This window comes from Myxocyprinus asiaticus, chromosome 15 (genome assembly GCF_019703515.2).
Source record: "Myxocyprinus asiaticus isolate MX2 ecotype Aquarium Trade chromosome 15, UBuf_Myxa_2, whole genome shotgun sequence".
NCBI classification, from domain to species: Eukaryota; Metazoa; Chordata; class Actinopteri; order Cypriniformes; family Catostomidae; genus Myxocyprinus; species Myxocyprinus asiaticus.
This window is the reverse complement of record NC_059358.1, coordinates 47,357,002-47,375,660: the sequence shown is the minus strand read 5'-3', so window position 1 is coordinate 47,375,660 and position 18,659 is coordinate 47,357,002. Positions and strand designations below refer to the sequence as shown.

General features: G+C 40.2%; 2 protein-coding genes across 2 annotated transcripts in view; one reads left to right on the top strand and one right to left on the bottom strand.

The window, feature by feature from the left end:
- Positions 1 to 18,659, bottom strand: part of LOC127452547 (uncharacterized) — a 54,837-nt gene that overhangs the window by 8,604 nt on the left and 27,574 nt on the right. The window lies entirely within an intron of this gene.
- Positions 7,252 to 9,630, top strand: LOC127452541 (popeye domain-containing protein 3-like). Its single transcript, XM_051718067.1, has 3 exons — positions 7,252 to 7,937; positions 8,031 to 8,139; positions 8,218 to 9,630. The coding sequence occupies exons 1-3, from the start codon at positions 7,444 to 7,446 to the stop codon at positions 8,509 to 8,511; spliced, it is 897 nt and encodes a 298-aa protein (XP_051574027.1). The 5' UTR covers positions 7,252 to 7,443; the 3' UTR covers positions 8,512 to 9,630.

The window sequence follows — 18,659 nt, the reverse complement described above, 5'->3', positions numbered from 1 at the left end:
TCACGTGTTTATTCTCCAAATTAATGACTGCCCTATCTCCTAAGATACAGAGTCTGGGGCAGAATAAAATCTGAGAGGCCAAAACCTCGCACATAAAACTCTGAATCCTCAACCAGAACTCTTGAATCTTAACACATCCCCAAAAGACATGGGTTGTGTCTCCATCTTCTGACTGACATCGCCAGCAGGTGGGTGTGAGTTTAAGACCAAGCCTATGCAATCTAGAGGGGGTCCAATAGACTCTATGTAAAATCTTAAATTACATAAGGCGAACCCTTGCATCTCTAGATGCAGATTTGACATTTTTTTAGAATCCTAGCCCACACTGCCTCCTCCAATCCCAAGTTTAGATATTTTTCCAATAATCTCTTAAGAGAAGCTGAAGTTCCGTCCCCCAGACTCTGAATTAACAGGGAGTAATACACCGATGCCTCATGACCTTTTCCAAAAGCAATAATCACCACTCCCAGAGTATCTGCCGCTTTAGAGGGTTGTAAACCACTCCCAAAAACAGTACAAAGCAGGTGGCACAACTGTAAATACGTACAGAACTGAGATCTGGGAATCCCAAAAAGTTTAACCAAATTTTGAAAGGATCTCAGCACTCCACTCTCATATAGGTCACCGAGTGTAGTAACACCCCTCCCAATCCATTCTAACCAGCAAAAAGGGGACTTGTTGATGCATAATTTGGGGTTCAGCCATATGCTCGAGGCAACATTTAAATAAATGTCTGAATTAAACACTCTGGACACTTTTGTCCATACCGAGTTCAAATGCGAGATAACGGGATGTAACTTAACTTCTCCGATTAATTTGATAAAAAGGCTCTGCAATGGTGAAATAGGGGCAAGAACTTCCTGTTCTATACAGAACCAGGGAGGGGCTCTCTCAGGTGGAAGCGACCAATGAGCCAAATGTCTGAGACCGAAAGCATAATAATAAAATAAAATCTTGGGTTGGCCTAGCCCACCTTTGTCAATCGGCCTATGTAACTTATTGAAATGTAATTTGGGACGCTTACCATTCCAAATGAAGGAATTCGCTATGCTATCAAACTGGTTGAAATAAGAGAGGGGGTCATCTATATGGAGAGACTGCAGCAAGTAATTTAATTTTGGAATACAATTCATTTTAATAACATTAACTTTCCCGATCACAGATAAATGCAATGAAGCCCAACTTTCCGCATCGCTCAAAAACTAAATCATGCAATTTTGCTGGGAATAAAATGCCCAAATACTTAATGCTCTGTTTGGGCCACTGGAAAGTGCCCGGCTGGAAAGCCGTTACCGGGCAGTACGCTGTCAAAGCCAAAGCTTCGGATTTAGACCAACTGACTTTGTATCCTGAAAATTTAGAAAAGGAATTAATAATTCTGTGGAGGCAAGGCATAGATCTAGTAGGGTCAGAGATGAATAATAAAAAATCATCTGTGTAAAGCAAAAGCTTATGCGCCACACCTCCCGCCACCAGCCCTGGAAAATCCTCCTCCTTTCTTATTGCAGCTGCTAATGGTTCCAGGGCAAGACAGAACAATAAAGGGGAAAGAGGACAACCCTGCCGAGTGCCCCTATTCAGAGTAAAATAATCTGAAATGTATCCATTTGATTGTACCGCCGCTACAGGGTGTCTATAAAGTAACTTAATCCAACCAATAAATGTACTCCTGAACCCATATATTTCCAAAATCTTAAAAAGATAATCCCATTCTATCATATCATACGCCTTTTCGGCATCAAGTGAGATGGCAGCGACTGGAGTCTGATCATTCGCCACTGACCCCATGATATTGATGAAACGCCTAATGTTGTCAGAAGAGCAGCGGCCCCTAATAAACCCCACCTGATCTATATGTATAAGAGTTGTCATAACTTTACTTAATCGATTAGCCAAAATTTTGGACAATATTTTTACTTCTAGCTGGATCAGGGAAATTGGACGGTAACTCTTACACTTGCTTGGATCTTCGTCCTTTTTAAGAATCAGACTGATCCGGGCTTGAGTCATGGTTGGCGGAAGCTTTCCATTCTTTAATGATTCCATATAAACTTCTAACAAAAGTGGAGCCAGTTCTGCAGCAAAAGGTCTAACAATTTCATCTGCAAAACCATCTGGCCCCGGAGCTTTGCCTGAAGGCAAGGCCTTAATTATCTTGTCAAGCTCCTCCAAGGTTATCTCAGAATCAAGATCATTTTTTTGCACAGTCGTCAATTTAAAGAGTTCTAATGGTTCCACAAATTTTCTGATATCTTCATCAGTAGACAAAGATGTGGAACTATAAAGATCAAGATAGAACTCTTTAAAAGCATTATTAATATCAATGGTAAAAATTTCACCACCAGCAGATTTCACTGAGTGAATGGTAGAAAAAGACTCTCTCTGTTTTATATATCTTGCCTGAAGCTTCCCTGCTTTGTCCCCCGACTCAAAGTATGTCTTGCCCTGAACAACCAAAATTCCACTTTCCGCAACAAAATAGTATTATATCTGTATTTCAATTGGGTCAATTCTCTGAGGCCATCAGACGACATTCGGTGCTTCAGCTCTGCCTCGGCACTTTTAATATTCTCTTCCAACTCTACGAGTTCTTGTGCTTAGGATTTTTTGGTGATTTTGCAAAAGGGATACATTAAAGCACCAACTATATGATTTCTTTTTCTCTGTATGTGGCAACATCTCTAAACTCACCAGGGTGTGATCTGAGACTAAGATATTTCCAATTGTGCAGTCAACAACAAATGAAATGAGGGATTTAGATATTAAAAAAAAAAATCTATTCTAGAATAAATTTTATGAACTGATGAAAAAAATATATAGTCCCTACCAGATGTGTTCAAAAGTCTCCAAATATCTGCAAGACCAAGATATTTACACATCCTGTGAAGTGTCACTGTTGCTCTAGGGGGCTTACACACTTTTGCTTCACTATGATCAAGGATTGAGTCCATCAATAAATTAAAGCCTCCTCCCAATATTATATCATGAGGGGTGCCAGCAGTTTGCAACATCCCTTCAAGATCTATAAAAAAGCCCTGATCATCAGCGTTAGGTGTGTAAATATTAGCCAAAATCAACCTTTGCCCCTGAATGTCTGCTAAAACAATAATGACTCTTCCTATTTTATCTTTAATCTGTTTGAGAAATTTGAATTGTAGATGTTTATTTATCAGTATAATGACTCCCCTACTCTTACTTGAGCCAGCACTAAAGGAAACATGCCCACCCCATATCTTCCCAAATTTTTCAGCTTCCTGTGGGGAAAGATGCGTTTCTTGAAGAAAGACTATATCATATTTCTTACGCTTAAGAAAAGAAATAACTTCCTTCTTTTTATGGGGTTCCCCAACCCATTGACATTCCATGTGGAGAGAGATAATCCACTCATATTAACAATCGACATATTGATATAATAAAAAAAATATATTGTGTGTCAAAAGCAAGATTATACAGACCACGTTCCCCATTAATGCAACAATCAAACCCCGAACAAAACAAACAGAAAAAAGAAAAACGTGCGCATTAACCCTGCGCATGACAGCGCCAATCACCGTCAATCCCTCTAAACTCAAAGAGTCCATGTACGCATGCGAGAACCCCCGTGACAACTTTGCCATCGGATTGCTGAAGTCTGGTGCTTCTATACAAATTTTGTGAGGCAAAATTACATAACAGAAAATATTTTGCCAACAGGCAGAATAAACACAAAGAACATGTACATTCATTCACAGATCTGTCTTGAAGGTGTGTTCCTCCACAAAACAAATTCCAGCTGATATAAAGCCGTTCAGTTTCCTTGGACAGACAGACAATTGTTCAGTGAGCCAGTTGTTATGAGTGCAGCAGATGACGTAATCACTCTAATGTCCTTTAAAATTACTCCACAAAACAAACTCCAGCCAACAGGAGGCATAAGCACAAAGAACGATCAGATTCACCCACTGCAGACCCGAAGGAGTGTTATTCCACAAAACAAACTCCAGCTGCTAGGTGGAGCCAGCACATAAAGAAACAAAACAGGCATCCCGATTCCTCGGATGATCCAGAGTCAAATTCACTCGAAGGCCGCATAAAAAACATACATCATGACTTACTCAGTCCGTCAACTTTATAAAAGATGTCCTTTGTGTGAGCATGTAGATATTTTGCAGTCATCCATAGTGTCCATTCTCAAGAACTTCAGTGTAAAAGCGATCTTCTGTCAATGCAAAAGTTTCTTGGTGTGTCATGCCACAAAACAAACTCCAGCCACTAGGCGCAGCCAAGTGAGAAAGAAAAAAAAATGCAGAAAGAAACAAAAAATGGCGCCCAGCTTCCTTAGACAGTCGTGACACTGAACAGCGAGTCAGTCAACCCACATAAGAAACGCCCAATGGTTTACTCACCCATAGTTTGTATGAAGGCCAGTGACTTTTTGGGGCATAAAAATACTTTGCTGCCGTCCTTGGTGTCTATTCTCAGTTTGGCCAGAAACATCAGTGCAAAAGCGATCTTCCGTTGATGTAAGAGTTTCTTACATTCCTTGAACCGATCGCGTTTCTCTCTTGTCGAATTCGCAAAATCCGGGAACAAGAAAATATTGTGATTCTTCCAAGAAAGCATTCCTTTGCTCCTCGCCTGGTGCAACACGAGATCTTTATCAGATGATCTCAGAAATTTGGGCAGAATTGATCAGGGCCTGTCTCCCTCAGCAGATCTGTGAGCCGGGACTCTGTGAGCTCGCTCGATTCCCCATTTCTGGAGTTGCGTGCAGAGATGGGGAGGGTGGCGGCTTTTGAAAAGATGACAGATGGAAGGTTGGGGCTGGAGGACTTGTTTTTCAAGAAGTGGGGTGGGTATTTGGCGGTTTTGGGGGACTCTAGGGGAAGGGATGAGGAGAGAGACATTAAGTTTAATTATGCATGTTTATTATATATATATATATATATTGTAACGTGTGCTGGAACTGGCAATGACGAAGACGTGAAGATGAAGAACCCAAGTGCAGTTTATTTACAAAAGTGAATGCCCTAACTATACACGTGAATTAAACATAAACATGAACTTGACATAAACCTGACTTGATATAAACTTGGCGTGACATAAACGTGGCCTGACATAAACGTCTACACTCACATTCACATACTTGACCAAGACACAATGGAAAACATGAGGCTTAAATACAAGACATGGGAGAACATAAACCAATGAACAAACAGAACTCATAACAAGCTAATTAAACAATAAACCAATGAAAACATGACACATGAACATGGAGGGAAAACAGAAATCACATGACAAGGGAAACAGGAACTAAACATTTCAAAATAAAAGACATGACTCAACAAAATACACATGACATATATATATATATATATATATATATATATATATATATATATATATATATTTTATTATTTTTGTGTGTGTGTGTGTGTGTGTGTGAGTGTGTATTATTTTATGTGACCATGGGGATGTTCTTTGGGGTAGGGTGGGGTTGGTGTTTGGGGAGGGACATTAATGAGGGTTAAAAGTTAAATGTTGATTCGGTGTGTATATGTTATTTTGTGTTATTTTCTTTGAATAAAAAATAAATAAATGTTAATTACAAAAAACAAAACAAAAGCCGTAATCGATCGATGTATTACAGTGAGATCCTCCAACTCAGCAACAACCTTCGTCAGCATCACCGAGATGTTGAACAGTTGACGCTGGATTTCATCTCCCGACATGCCGTCCAAATCGAGTCCCTGGCTCGCAGTCCCGTCAGAGGCCTCAGCTTGAACACGTAAGTGTCTTTTAATGTCTCCGGAGTCTGAGGACTTTTTTTGCCATGTTTACCTCAAAGAGCAAATATGTAATTGGGTGTATTGAATCTCACCAGTTATAACATGAAAATAATCAAAAAACCAGCAAAGTGCGCAGAGCTAGCCGCTCACACGTCTGCTTCTCGCATGCCGTCACTTGACCTGGTGCGGTTCGATTGATATATGAATGCAACATGGACCAAAGATGTCTAAACGGACCAAAAACATGAAGTAATCTGCCTAATACTGACCTCAAGCATACCTGGTTCTTCTCATCATAGGAGCTATGTTTCCCATTACAGTTCGGTACAGGTGTTGGAACCACTGTCAGCTGTCCTTGCAGCAAATCTACGTTTGTGTGTGCAACGGAGGAATTCCTGGCGCTGTTTTGACTCCTTTACACATTTTATTAGCTCTTTGTTTGTTCTCAGCTGGTAAAAATACCACCATATATACATATATAAATCTAACGAGCGCATTTCACCCAGCAGCCAGTATTGTTTTGGATGTTCAGCAAGTTCCGTCGCAAAATATACGTCATAAAAGCTGTCCAATCAGGTTGTGAATTTTTCCTGATGCCTTTTGTTTCGTATCTTTAGGTTCGGTGTTAAAAATGCCAGTGTGAACGCTAAGCGAACCAGGACTAAATGTATCATTTTCTTTTTTGGTCTGGACCAAGGTTACCAAGAGAACCGAACTACTGGTGTGAACACACCCTTAGAGTAAACAAGAATGGCTTAAACTTAACAGGCTCCAAGTTCACCAAAGGTAACAATAATCACCCTTATGGTGACTTCACAAACATCTAGATTATCAACCAGCTACAACAAAACAACAACAACAGTCATAAGAATAAAAATAAATACAAATAAAAATATATAAAAAAACTATTATTTTACTACATAAGTTCCCTTGTTTTGACCAAACAAACATAATTTATTCAAGTGCAAGGGTTTTGGAGTATTCCACACAGCTGCAATTTTGTACTTGGTAGTTTTGAGTTAGTAGTACTTGAAGCCAAAGTTTAAAGAACTTATGTATTTGACTTATAATCAAAATGTGACATTTCAAGTAATGATTAATTAGGACCACTTAAATGTTTTTATTAATGACAACTGTAGGATTTAGAGAGTAATGGTAACTTAGTTAAAACTATTAAGAATAGTACAAATTTAAGAGTAAACTATTTTTATATATATATAATTTGAGATTACTATTAGTATTTACAGAGCAATTGTTAAATTTAACCCATTTTCAAAGTTCTGAAGTACAAATAATGTTGAAACTAGAAATGTACTATAATTTATTCACATAAAAACAATAAAGGCAACATTCCATCCAGAAGAGTTTCTGAAATTTTGTTGATTTGACATGAATAACCTCAAATGGATTTTAGGAGAAACATCTGAGACAAAGCTAAAACGTTAATTAATCATGAGAACTCACCTGAGCAAAGAAAGAGCTCAATGTATGCAATAGTCTTCCTCTGGGGTGACTGTAAGAGGGCTCTCCTGTCTCTGTGCGCAATGAGCTGTCGCTGCGCAGGACCTGAAGAACAAACACTTCATATGGACTGTCTTTGTAAACGCTGCAGTTATGCGCTGATATATGTTCATATACGCTTCCCGTCGTATCTGGCCGATTATTCTCATCGATTATGGATCCATCGACTCATCTGAATCTAAGTTTTAGAGCGCTGAAATACCCGGTGTGCTCCGAATGGAGAGAACACCCCGAAGGATCAAGGTTTCATCTCGCCCATATTTTGCTGGTTTTAGGATTCATGGGAGGTGGTGGCTTTTACGGATTGCTCTACATGTTCTGCTTTTTAACGCTCGGGTTTTTCTGTTACTTGATCTGGTCGTGGTCCGATCCCTGCACAACGGACTCGTTTTCTTGGACTCTTGCGCTTTTCGTCTTGTGTTTGGCGCAAGTTGTCCATGTGTCATACCGCCTGCGAAGCGTCACATTTGCTAAGGAGTTTCAGGATCTCTATAATTGCATGTTCAAAAAGCTGGGAGTGTCTTTGACACACTTTGGGAAGATCGTGGAATGCTGTGAGGGGGATATCCATACAATTGAGAAAGACCACTGCTTCGCTATGGAGGGCAAAACCTCCATCGACAAACTGTCAGTACTCCTCTCGGGCAGGTGAGTGAGTCATTGGACATCTGTCTCGTGTCCATGTCCACTGTCCATGTAAGGTGTCTTATGCTTAAACAGAACAAATACACTTCGTTTCAGAATACGGGTGACGGTCAGCGGGGAGTTTTTGCACTACATCTACCCCTTTCAGTTCCTGGATTCACCTGAGTGGGATTCTCTCAGACCATCCGAAGAGGGCATTTTTCAGGTGATTTTGTGGGGGAAATGTGATTAGCATATACAGTAGGCTCAACGTTGAAATAAAGCGTTTCGCGTTTTATTCCAGGTGACGTTACGCGCAGATAGTCGTTGTCGGTATGTGGCTTGGAGACGCAAGAAACTCTATCTGATGTTCGCGCAGCACCGCTACCTCGCCAAGATCTTCGCGCTGCTGGTGCGCAACGACATCACGGAGAAGCTCTTCTCTCTGAACGACAAGGCTTTCGACAGCCGCGGGTTCCGCTATGATCTCCGTTTACCGAGCTTCTGTCACGGGCCGGAGCCAGAAATAGAAAATACGCGTCAATCCCGGCCAGTTCTGGTACAGAGTGCACCAAAACCAGTGGAAAGAGACTGTTGAGAATCAAGGAGGTCTCTGATTGGGATTTCCTACAGGTCTTATTGTACTCAATGCTCCTTATTTTTTGGCATGCATATAGTTTCCTATTTCATAGTGCTTTCAATTTAACCCTAGAATGCATATTCAACTTCACCCCCATACAATGCAATGCATATGAAAATTTCTTATTTAAAATGAACTGTAATAATAGCCTAATATTGTATTTATGATTTAGGTTTCCAAATAGTTGATATATATTTTATTCAATTCTAAAGAGTTTCACACACATTGGAAATAGAGTAGGAGATTTGGGTGACTGTAAAAAGTTCAATATAACAGACAATGGGCAATTTTCATGATTGGTGGTAAAATATGAAATGTCTCTACAGCCATGCCCACACAAATGCACAAGTACAATGGACTGGGATCAAATATTTTATTGTATTGTATTTTATTCGTATTATTTTTGACTATTTTACAATAAATTTAGTTGTAAACTTGAAAAATTACAACCTTTTGCGGTATATTGCTGTATGACACTATTTCTGTATTACTTTATGAAGCTATAATTGTTGTTTGGAGTGGTGAGGTGTTCTGAAAAAAATAAAAATAAAAATAAAAAATAAAAATTGCAGATTCAAATATGCTAAGAAGTAGTCCAGGAGCTGTTACCATTGTGCCCTGAACTAGGGTGTTTGCTCCGTGTGGACTGTTCCTGTGATAGGTATAAGCACTTTGGCTAGAAGCATCAGCTGAATGATATTTCACATAAATATAAATGTGAACATGGTATTTAACATACATTTAATTAAATAGCAAATGAAAACTAACAATAATCAATGTATTACAAGTATAAGTGTTCAGTGCATTGAACACTAAAGTAAACGCACATGCATTTTAGGGTAATCAATGCAAACTCTTATAATAAAAAAATAAATAAAAAATAGTCACCTAAATAAAAATCGAGTGGCAGATCAAAAGCCCACTTCTTGTAAAAACTTTAGTAGACAGCCATGTCATTTTTGACCCATATATGCATTTATGTCTTATGTCTTTGTCTTTTGCTTTCTTTCTTTTTCTTTTTTTCTGGTTGCAAAATGTATCAGTATTGAAAAATACATTTCTTCTTATTGAACATTTATGGAGCAACATATCTTGAGTAAAAAGAATAAGGTTGTTTTGAATAAAAAAATGAAAAAAAAATGGTGATGGGGCCTTTTACTTGTAGACAGATTTATTTTTATTTTATTTTTGAGAAAAGCAAGATGCTCTTTTGAGTAACAAATTAAAATATTGCTTATTCAAAAAAAAAAAAAAAAAAAGAAGACGAAAGTGACCTTGGATCAGGAAAAATTTGTAGTACATAGTGACAAACAGGTGTTCAGAAAGGTGCTGTGGTTGTTTTTTTCTTTCCCCTTAATTAAGTGTTTTGTGAGAAAATATCATCAAAGTGCATTTTAACATGGGACACTTCAGTCCTGTTGTACATCTACGAATATGCTATGCAGCATCATGAGAGGGCATGTGCTGGAGGGGAGATACTTTGCTCTAAGATGGCTGGAGCAAGATGGTGCCTTTGCAAGAACTACAGCTCCCAGGTCACCATGCGATGAGGCTAGAGTGGCAAGATGGCTGCCCATTAAAGTCTACAAAGCCCAGGTTGCCACCCAAAGTGAGTCGCTGCATCTAATGAGGGTGGCAGCATGATCTGATGAGAGGTTGCACACAAAGAAGAGAATGTGTGGGAGTAAAGACTGACTGTGTGAATGGATACAGACACGTAATTTTTAAGTTGTAAACTGAAGACAATTTTGATTTTGATTTTATGAGCTGAAGAGATTTGAGTTTGTAAATTGGAGACTTTTTTTGGATTATTAAAACAAACCACCATTCCTGAGTCTGTTTGAAGCCATTTTTATTGGACAGCTCCACCGTTAAAGATCCTTAACCCCCCTTGATGCCACAGCTACTATAGTAAAATATAATAAAAACTATCCATAATCGTGGTCTATAATGTATACAGTGGCCCTTTAAAATATTTGTAAACTTATCTCACGTAAAACTGGTCATTACACAGAATAATAAAATATGAAAGCAAGTATTTTTTTTTTGAAAACAATTGATGCTGGAGCTTTTCTCAGAACTTCACTTTTCCTAACCATTTATGTAATGGTTTTTAGAGAAAACGTCTCGATTACATACGTAACCTCAGTTCCCTGAGACGAAGGGAATGAGACATTGCATGCTAATGCATATGGGAGTTGTCCTTCCACACAATCTAGCTGAAACCTCTCTACAATAACGCCAATATTCTAATATTGGCTATGGTGTTTGAGCCCTGCCCTTTTAGGCGCGAAGCTGTCTGCTATAAAAGCAGGTGCACAAACACCATTCCTCAGAATTTTCTGACTGAGGGATAAGGAGCGCATCGCTCGCACCTCAGAAGAACTCTGAGTCTTGTAGTGCGGCCAGCGTCAGGGAACCGAGGTTACACACGTAACCGAGACGTTCCCTCATGACTCAGTACACTTGACATTGCGTGCTAATGCATATGAGGAACAGAATCCCATCACGCAGCACTACACAACATAACCTTCCAGAGAGGAAACATGACGCTGGACAGTGACCGACATGAGTATGCCGCAAGTGAGTGACCCTCATGTTGGGTCAGGAGGGGAGCACTCATAATGAATATATGAACTATAGTCATATATTATGAATTAACCCCTTCACGAACCCAGTCGGGAAGGGAGTTTATTTATAATGAAAGTGCTTGTGACTTTATGGTAAAGTACAACGGCCTGATGCAGGTGGTTGTGTAAAATGATGAGGAGCCCATACTTAAGGGGAGGGGCATAGGTATATGTTTGGCAAATGAAATAGCAAGCGCTCTAAACAGAGAGGACTTGTGAAGAGAGAGACGTTACATCTAGGTTATAAAACCTTGCGAATGTGTTTTGAGAAGACCATCCTGCTGTAAAACATGTCTTCTATAGACACACCATTCGTCCATGCCCATATGGAGGCCATGCCTCTAGTTGAGTGTGCTTTAACACCAACTGGGCAGATCTTACCTTGCGACTTATAAGCCAGGGCAATCGCATCAACAATCCAGTGAGAAAGTCTTTGCTTGGAGACACACATTCCTTTTGTGTGGCCTTCATAGCACACAAAGAGGAGTTGCCACGCATTCACGCAGCGGGACAGCAGTCTTATTTATTTTTTTATATACATTTTAATCCCCTTTTCTCCCAATTTGGAATGCTCAATTCCCACTACTTAGTAGGTCCTCGTGGTGGCGCGGTTACTCACCTCAATCCAGGGTTGCCTCCGCTTCTGAGACTGTCAATCTGCAGATCTTATCAAGTGGCTCGTTGTGCATGACACCACGGAGACCCCGCATGTGGAAGCTCATGCTACTTTCCGTGATCCACACACAACTTACCATGCGCCCCATTGAGAGCGAGAACCAGTAATCGTGACCACGAGGAGGTTACCACATGTGACTCTACCCTCCATAGCAACCGGGCCAATTTGGTTGCTTAGGAGACATGGCTGGAGTCACTCAGCACACCCTGGATTCGAACTCATGACTCTAGGTGTGGTAGTCAGCATCAATACTCGCTGAGCTACCCAGGCCCAGGACAGCAGGCTTATTAATTCATATGAAACAACCTCTATCGCGTTCTTTGCGAGAAGATTGTGTATTTCGGCTCGTAACACTGGCGTGTCTTTGGACGGAACCATCAAAGACAGAACACTGTTGAAATGGGGCATTCAAATTGGATCGTATAACCATCTTCGATTGTTCGATTGTTTTTAGCACCCAGTCTGAATGCCAGTAAGAGCTCACCACGCGTCCACGTAACAGGACAGAAGGCAATTTGGTATGTTCATAATGTGATATAATGCGCCGCTCACCATTGGGAAGCAGTTCTGCAAAATATGTGGGCTTTGAAGTGGGAAAGCCCTTTATTAAAAAAGTGTGAGCGTCTCGTGCGAGCGCTGTACTCTTTTTGCAATCTTTGTATATTCATACATGATATAATGCACCGCTCACCATTGGGAAGCGGTTGTGCATAATGTGCAAACTTTATTGCATGTGATTAATGTGAGACACCAAAAACAACTTATTAAACAACATTTTGAACAACAATATTCCTTTCCCGACAAACAGCAGTGGGGAAGAGGGGAACAGTATTGTGTGTTAGGAGTGCTTTGCTATGCAGGGGGGGTTCCCGTCGGTGCAGGGTTAGTGCTGAGGCAGCTGCCTTCGTCCGGGCCACGGCTTGCGTGGCTTTGCCAGCAGCTCGGCGGCGACATTTGGCGACGCTGAGGCAGCTGGTGTGGGGTTTTTAGCCAGGCGCTGAATAGGGCGTGCACCAGGATTTTGACAGTTCGTTATGAACTTCAGGGAAGAACGGGGCAGATCTACAAGACACGGTTGCTTGATGGCGTCCAGACTGCAGGAACCATTCATCAAGGCGAGATTGTGTAGGTTCCTCTGGAGGAGACCACTCGATATTGTAGGGCTTTACTGGTTGTTTAGATCAGTGTTACTATCAGAAATAATTGGTAATTATTTATTTAGTTATTAATTAATATTTAAATTAATTAATTGAATCTAACTCATTAAAACCTCATATGGGGCTCCAGTAAATGTAGTGTGTTACGTTTAGGAGCGGGTTTGGTTATTAGCAATAATTAATAATTATCAAAGATAATTATTCATTATTAAAATCAATAGAACATCGATGAGAATCAATGTTAATTTTTTTATCCTTTAAATCAACAATTATCAAAGATAATCACTAATCATTAACATCGATGAAACATTAATTAAAATTAACACTAGCTTATTGATCATTCAAATTCAACAATCATCAAAGATAATTATCAATTATCAATAGAATATTAATAAGGATTAATACTGACGGGGCACCACCCTGGAATCAGGGACTGATAACCAAATAGTATAACAGTCTCAATATTAGACTGTGTTCTTAGGAAAATCGACATCCAAAGAATATCGATTTTAGGAAAAAACAACGAATGAAGGCTTGAATCCGAGCACTGACATCCCGTCAGCATGACACAGGTGTATGCAAAACAAACCAAAACACTTCTCTTTGTAATATAACCAAGTTTATTTATGCAGTAATATCAATTAATAATTAATACAATGCAGTCAATAAACTTCCCACTTACAACTACAAACTAAACAGTGATATGATTAGATATGGAAATCAAAATAATCCTATAACACATGAGGGTGTGTGTGTGTGAGAGCGAGTGTGTGTGTGTGTGTGTGTGTAAGGAGGGACGTGCACAAAATGGCGGACGTGAATCTCGTGGAGAGTATGTCACGCAAGACTTCCGGCCAGAGAATATGGCCGCGAATGTGGCCGTCAATGGTAGCTTAGGGACAAAGCTGAGCTTTATCACGAAGCTATCTACTAGCCAAAAAAATGTGTGCGAGAATGTTTGTTAGGGGTCGCGTGTGTGTGTGCGTGTGTGTGTTAGTACGAGAGAGAGAGTATTAAGTGACGGCCCCAAAGCCGGTTTCGCGATCGTGGGAGAGAAAGCAGCTGTTAGTTTATCACTCAGAGACGCGGTGGACGGCTTGTAAACCGTCCCGCGGTCTTTGATTCTTTAATGGATAAACTCAGTTTGCCGGTCTCACCTGCAATGGCAGAAATGCACAACAGTCCAATGTGGTTGGACTACAATACAGCAAATCAAATTTGTGATAATTAATACCCTGAGGATTAATAATGAGCGGACATGGCGGTCCGTAAACTGTACAAGCAATAACCTTGATACACAAGAATAACACACTATAATATTCTATCTCTGCCCAGACGTAAACCTCTTACTTGAATCGCATGAGGATGCAGAATGTGTGACCATCCGTCCTTTAACTCAGACTCGGTTCCTCGAGGCTTGGGTGATGATGGGAGGCCGTTTCCTCGCTCTGTCGGCAGGTGATACGGCTGCCGATTCTCGGCGGGCTGGCGGAGAAATCAGTGACGTCGACTTGATTGAAGATGGAAGAGAAATGTTTTATCTCTTCACTTCTGCAGGCAAATGGATGAAGATGCGGATTGCTCAGCGGTCTCCTTCGGATCCGTTAGAGTGTTGGGTGGAACACAGAGTAATCTCAACTCATCCAGCGAGATGGAGATTGTCTGGCCACAGTTTCAAGTCGGACGTTTCTTCCTTGTGCCACAAGGCTGCACCTGAGTGCAGCGATGAGCTGCATCTACACATAGTGAGCAAAGTTGCTGGAAGCAAATCCTGGAAGTATTTCAGAGGTATTTCTACTCCTGATGATGTCATGGTTGAGGTGCGTTCTGTCGTGTGCTTCATCCGATAGGAGTTGAGAGTTCGATCCTTTAGGTGAGCAAGGCTTCATGGGATTTGTAGTCTGTTTTGGACTCCCTTTGTTTGATTTTGGCGCAGTGTTTATCAATAAGATTTATGACTTGTTATGTGGGGGCCTGAGTTAGGTTTTATGACTGTGTTAGGCCTGCCTTTGTCTTCTATCTGAATACATGAGGCCCAACAATATCGAGCTCTTCCACCCTTGAAAGGACGCAAAGCATCTCCTTGTCAGTGCTGCATACACGCTCCTCGCCCTGGTTGGGGGCAGGGGCAGTAGCATCATCCACTGACCACTTGCCTGATGCAGCGAGAGACATGACATCGTCATCATCCCCATCATCAGAACCGGTGAACGAGAGGAGGCCGTGCGCTCTTGCTGAGGGCCGGAGCTCATCATGCACATAATGTATCGGCATAGATGCATTGCATGGAGATTGAAGGGCTCACAGGGAGTGTGCCGGCACGAAGTCCACCTCAAATTCATCCTGCTCGTCCTCGCGGCCCCACCGTGTCTCCTCGTGTGACCCCTCAGGGATCATAGAAGAGGCGGGTGGGAGGGCACGTGAGGCTGAATCGTCCCTCAGAACGAGGGCGATTTGCGAGTGCAGCGTCTTGAGACTCATGCCCTCACAGTGAGGACAGTTTGTCTCCATGGGAGCTGGCTCTGCGAGGGCATGGCCCAGACAGAGAATACAGCTATCATGCTAATCTGACGGTGGGATGTGCCTCTTGCACAAGGAACACTTATGGAACAACATCTTTAAAAAGATGGGAACAAGTAAATATATATATATTTATAAGGATACACAACACCTGCCAAAGCGCTGCAGGGAATCAGGATGCTGAAGCGGCCCATTCACCAGCGAAGCGTCAAGCAGCGAGGCAGAGTGATGTTCGCCGGAACACTGTAGGGGAGCGAAGAGTCTTCTCGTTGCCTTGAAGATTCCGCCCGCTGACACGTGTAGTCGACGGCGAAGCAGTAGAGGGCTTCTAGATGAGAGATGAATCGCTATCTTGATGGAAGAAAATTCTGAGGAATGGTGTTTGTGCATCTGCTTTTATAGCGGACAGCTTTGCGCCTAAAAGGTCACCATAGCCAATATTAGAATACTCTATTGTAGAGAGGTTTAAACTAGGTTGTGTGGAAGGACAACTCCCATATGCGTTAGCATGCAATGTCAAGTGTACTGAGTTGTAAGGGAACTGTTAAATTCAGTGGATGAAGTCAGTTCCCCTCAAGTTGGTGTCCTGGCAGAGTTATCACAGGTGGATTTCAGCACATTACACTAACATTTGACAGCTACTTTAATGGTGAATTCCTCAATGAATCACTGGTTCCCAATTAGGTATAGGAGTTCTAACTCACTTGGTTAATTATAGGACCAGAATATTCATGCAAAAATCAATTTATTGATCTGTCCAGACTCAGAAGATCATCATGTGAAATCACAAGCGGTTTGAAAACTGACTCTCTGGCTACTGGAAACTCTCTCCTGTCTGATTAGGGACAGCTGATATTGATTACACTATGGTGCAGTAACCTGTATGCCCTGTAGTGGCTCCAACAACTAACGTGTCTGAATACTTTTCATTCAAAATCATGCCTTAAAAATTAGGCCACCAGCGAGCAAGCCAAAGGCGACTGCGGCAAGGATGGCGAAACCTGAAATTGCTCAGGTTCACTATTGTCTACACACTTGTATAATTTGTTAGCTAGACACAAACTATATGTTAAAACAACTTTGAATTTTTATATTGATTTTAAATTGACATATTTAGGGGTTAAATTAGGATTTCAGAAGTGGGAACCCTAATTACACTACACAACATTTATTTAAAAGTGCCTAAATCTTTTGCACAGTACTGTAAATAACACTGAAACCTTTTTCAGTGTGATGGTCCAGTGGTATAGTGGTGGGGATTTTGATTAATCTCAGTGACTCGAGTCCTTTGAATTTTGAAAAAGATTTGTTAACTGATTTGTTCAGTGGCCATTTCTGCACATTACGCCTTTGCGCCAGTAGGTGGCGACAAATGAGCATGTTTTATTGAGTCACTGAGCCGAAAGCAACCAGTCATTCATGATGGAAACAAGTCATTATCCTTTATTAAAATCTACAAATCTACCTAGAGACTTCAGCATTATGAGTGTTTTCCCCACAAATGACAACAAAGTTGGCCATGACTTTTATTAAGTTATACCAAAAATACAACAATAAATAATAGCCTAAAATAATGATGTGTTTCAATAATGTGAGTCATCTATGCGGGGCCACGTTTCGTGCTGCTCTATGGAGCCGCTCTCGACCAGCGTCCGCAGTGCTGGGTAGATTACTTCAAAATTGAATTCAAGTACTGATTACAAATTACATTACTAAAATTGTACTTAGTAACGTAATCTTTTGGTTCTAATATGATTCTTTTTAGATTACCTCTGACACAACGTTTGTTAATTTGATGTCACATGCATTTGAGTAGGATTATTTGGTACCATTTTCTCAAAATGTTGCTTAAATGCATTTAAGAAAACTTAATTAATTAATCAAAATATGATAATTGAGATGTCTTTTTGTTTTTAACTCACTGTTAATGAGTGAAATAAAAAGGTACTTAAAGGGTCATGAAATACAAAAACACATTTTAACTGATAAGAATAATTCACCAACATACATATTTAGAAGAAGAAAAACATGCATTTCTTATGGGTGAGTTTCTAGAATTATGGACAGGTTATCCGGGCCTTGTTTAACAAATGTGGTCTTACTCCAGCAATTTCAGCATTACAGATGCCATCCATGTGAGGTAACTGATCAGACCAGTTATATTTGTGAATCAGTGTCTCAAAACAACATGTCAAAAGTTATTGTAAAAGCACATTCATGTAAATTTTTGAAGCTGAGTAGAAGCAATTTGTGAAACTAAAACTAACTTTACCGTGCTAATGCAGTCAGTTCTGCATTTATGTGTGGATTAGGTTGTGAATACAAAATGACATGTATTTGGGCATTTTGCTAAGTTTGATGGATAAAACCTTTCCAAATACATAGTGACACATGGTTATATGACACACAGGATAATTCAAATAAAAATTAAAATGTGTTCATTAGGAGCTCATTAGATATGCAATGTAAAGTTAAGAAAACATACAAGCACACCTTCAAATGCTTCAGTAGATCTGACACAGAAGTGGACATGATAATAACTTTTGGAATTGGAAGGCAATGTTTACATTGCACAGTAATGTTTTTGCCATGTGTCTCCTTAAATGTACAATTATTTTTGTAAATCCAGTGGTCAAATGCGGAGTGAGACACTCCATCTTCAGTATTAGGTCTGTGTGTGCAATTACACAACCCTCCCCCCTCTTCCAGAAACACTCAGACTAACAAATGTATATCAGTAATAGGCAGATTTAGAATGATACATTTTAAAAAGAAGAATTAGGGGAATCATTAAATGAACTATTTACTGCCATTTTTTGGTTAACATGTAATCAGGTAATTCATACAAAGGTAACTGTAGTCTGATTATGAGTATTTTAAAATGTAATTTACTCTAAATACAAGTACTTATTTTTGTAATTTGATTATGTAATCTGGATTACATGTAATCAATTACTTTCCAGCACTGAGTGTCCACAAATTGAAGTTGAAGACTTGGACTCGATTGACAAACAGTTAAAGGGATAGTTCACCCAAAAATTAAAATTACCTTATCATTTATTCACCCTCGTGCCATCCCAGATGTGTTTGATTTTCTTTCTTCTGCTGAACACAAATTAGGTT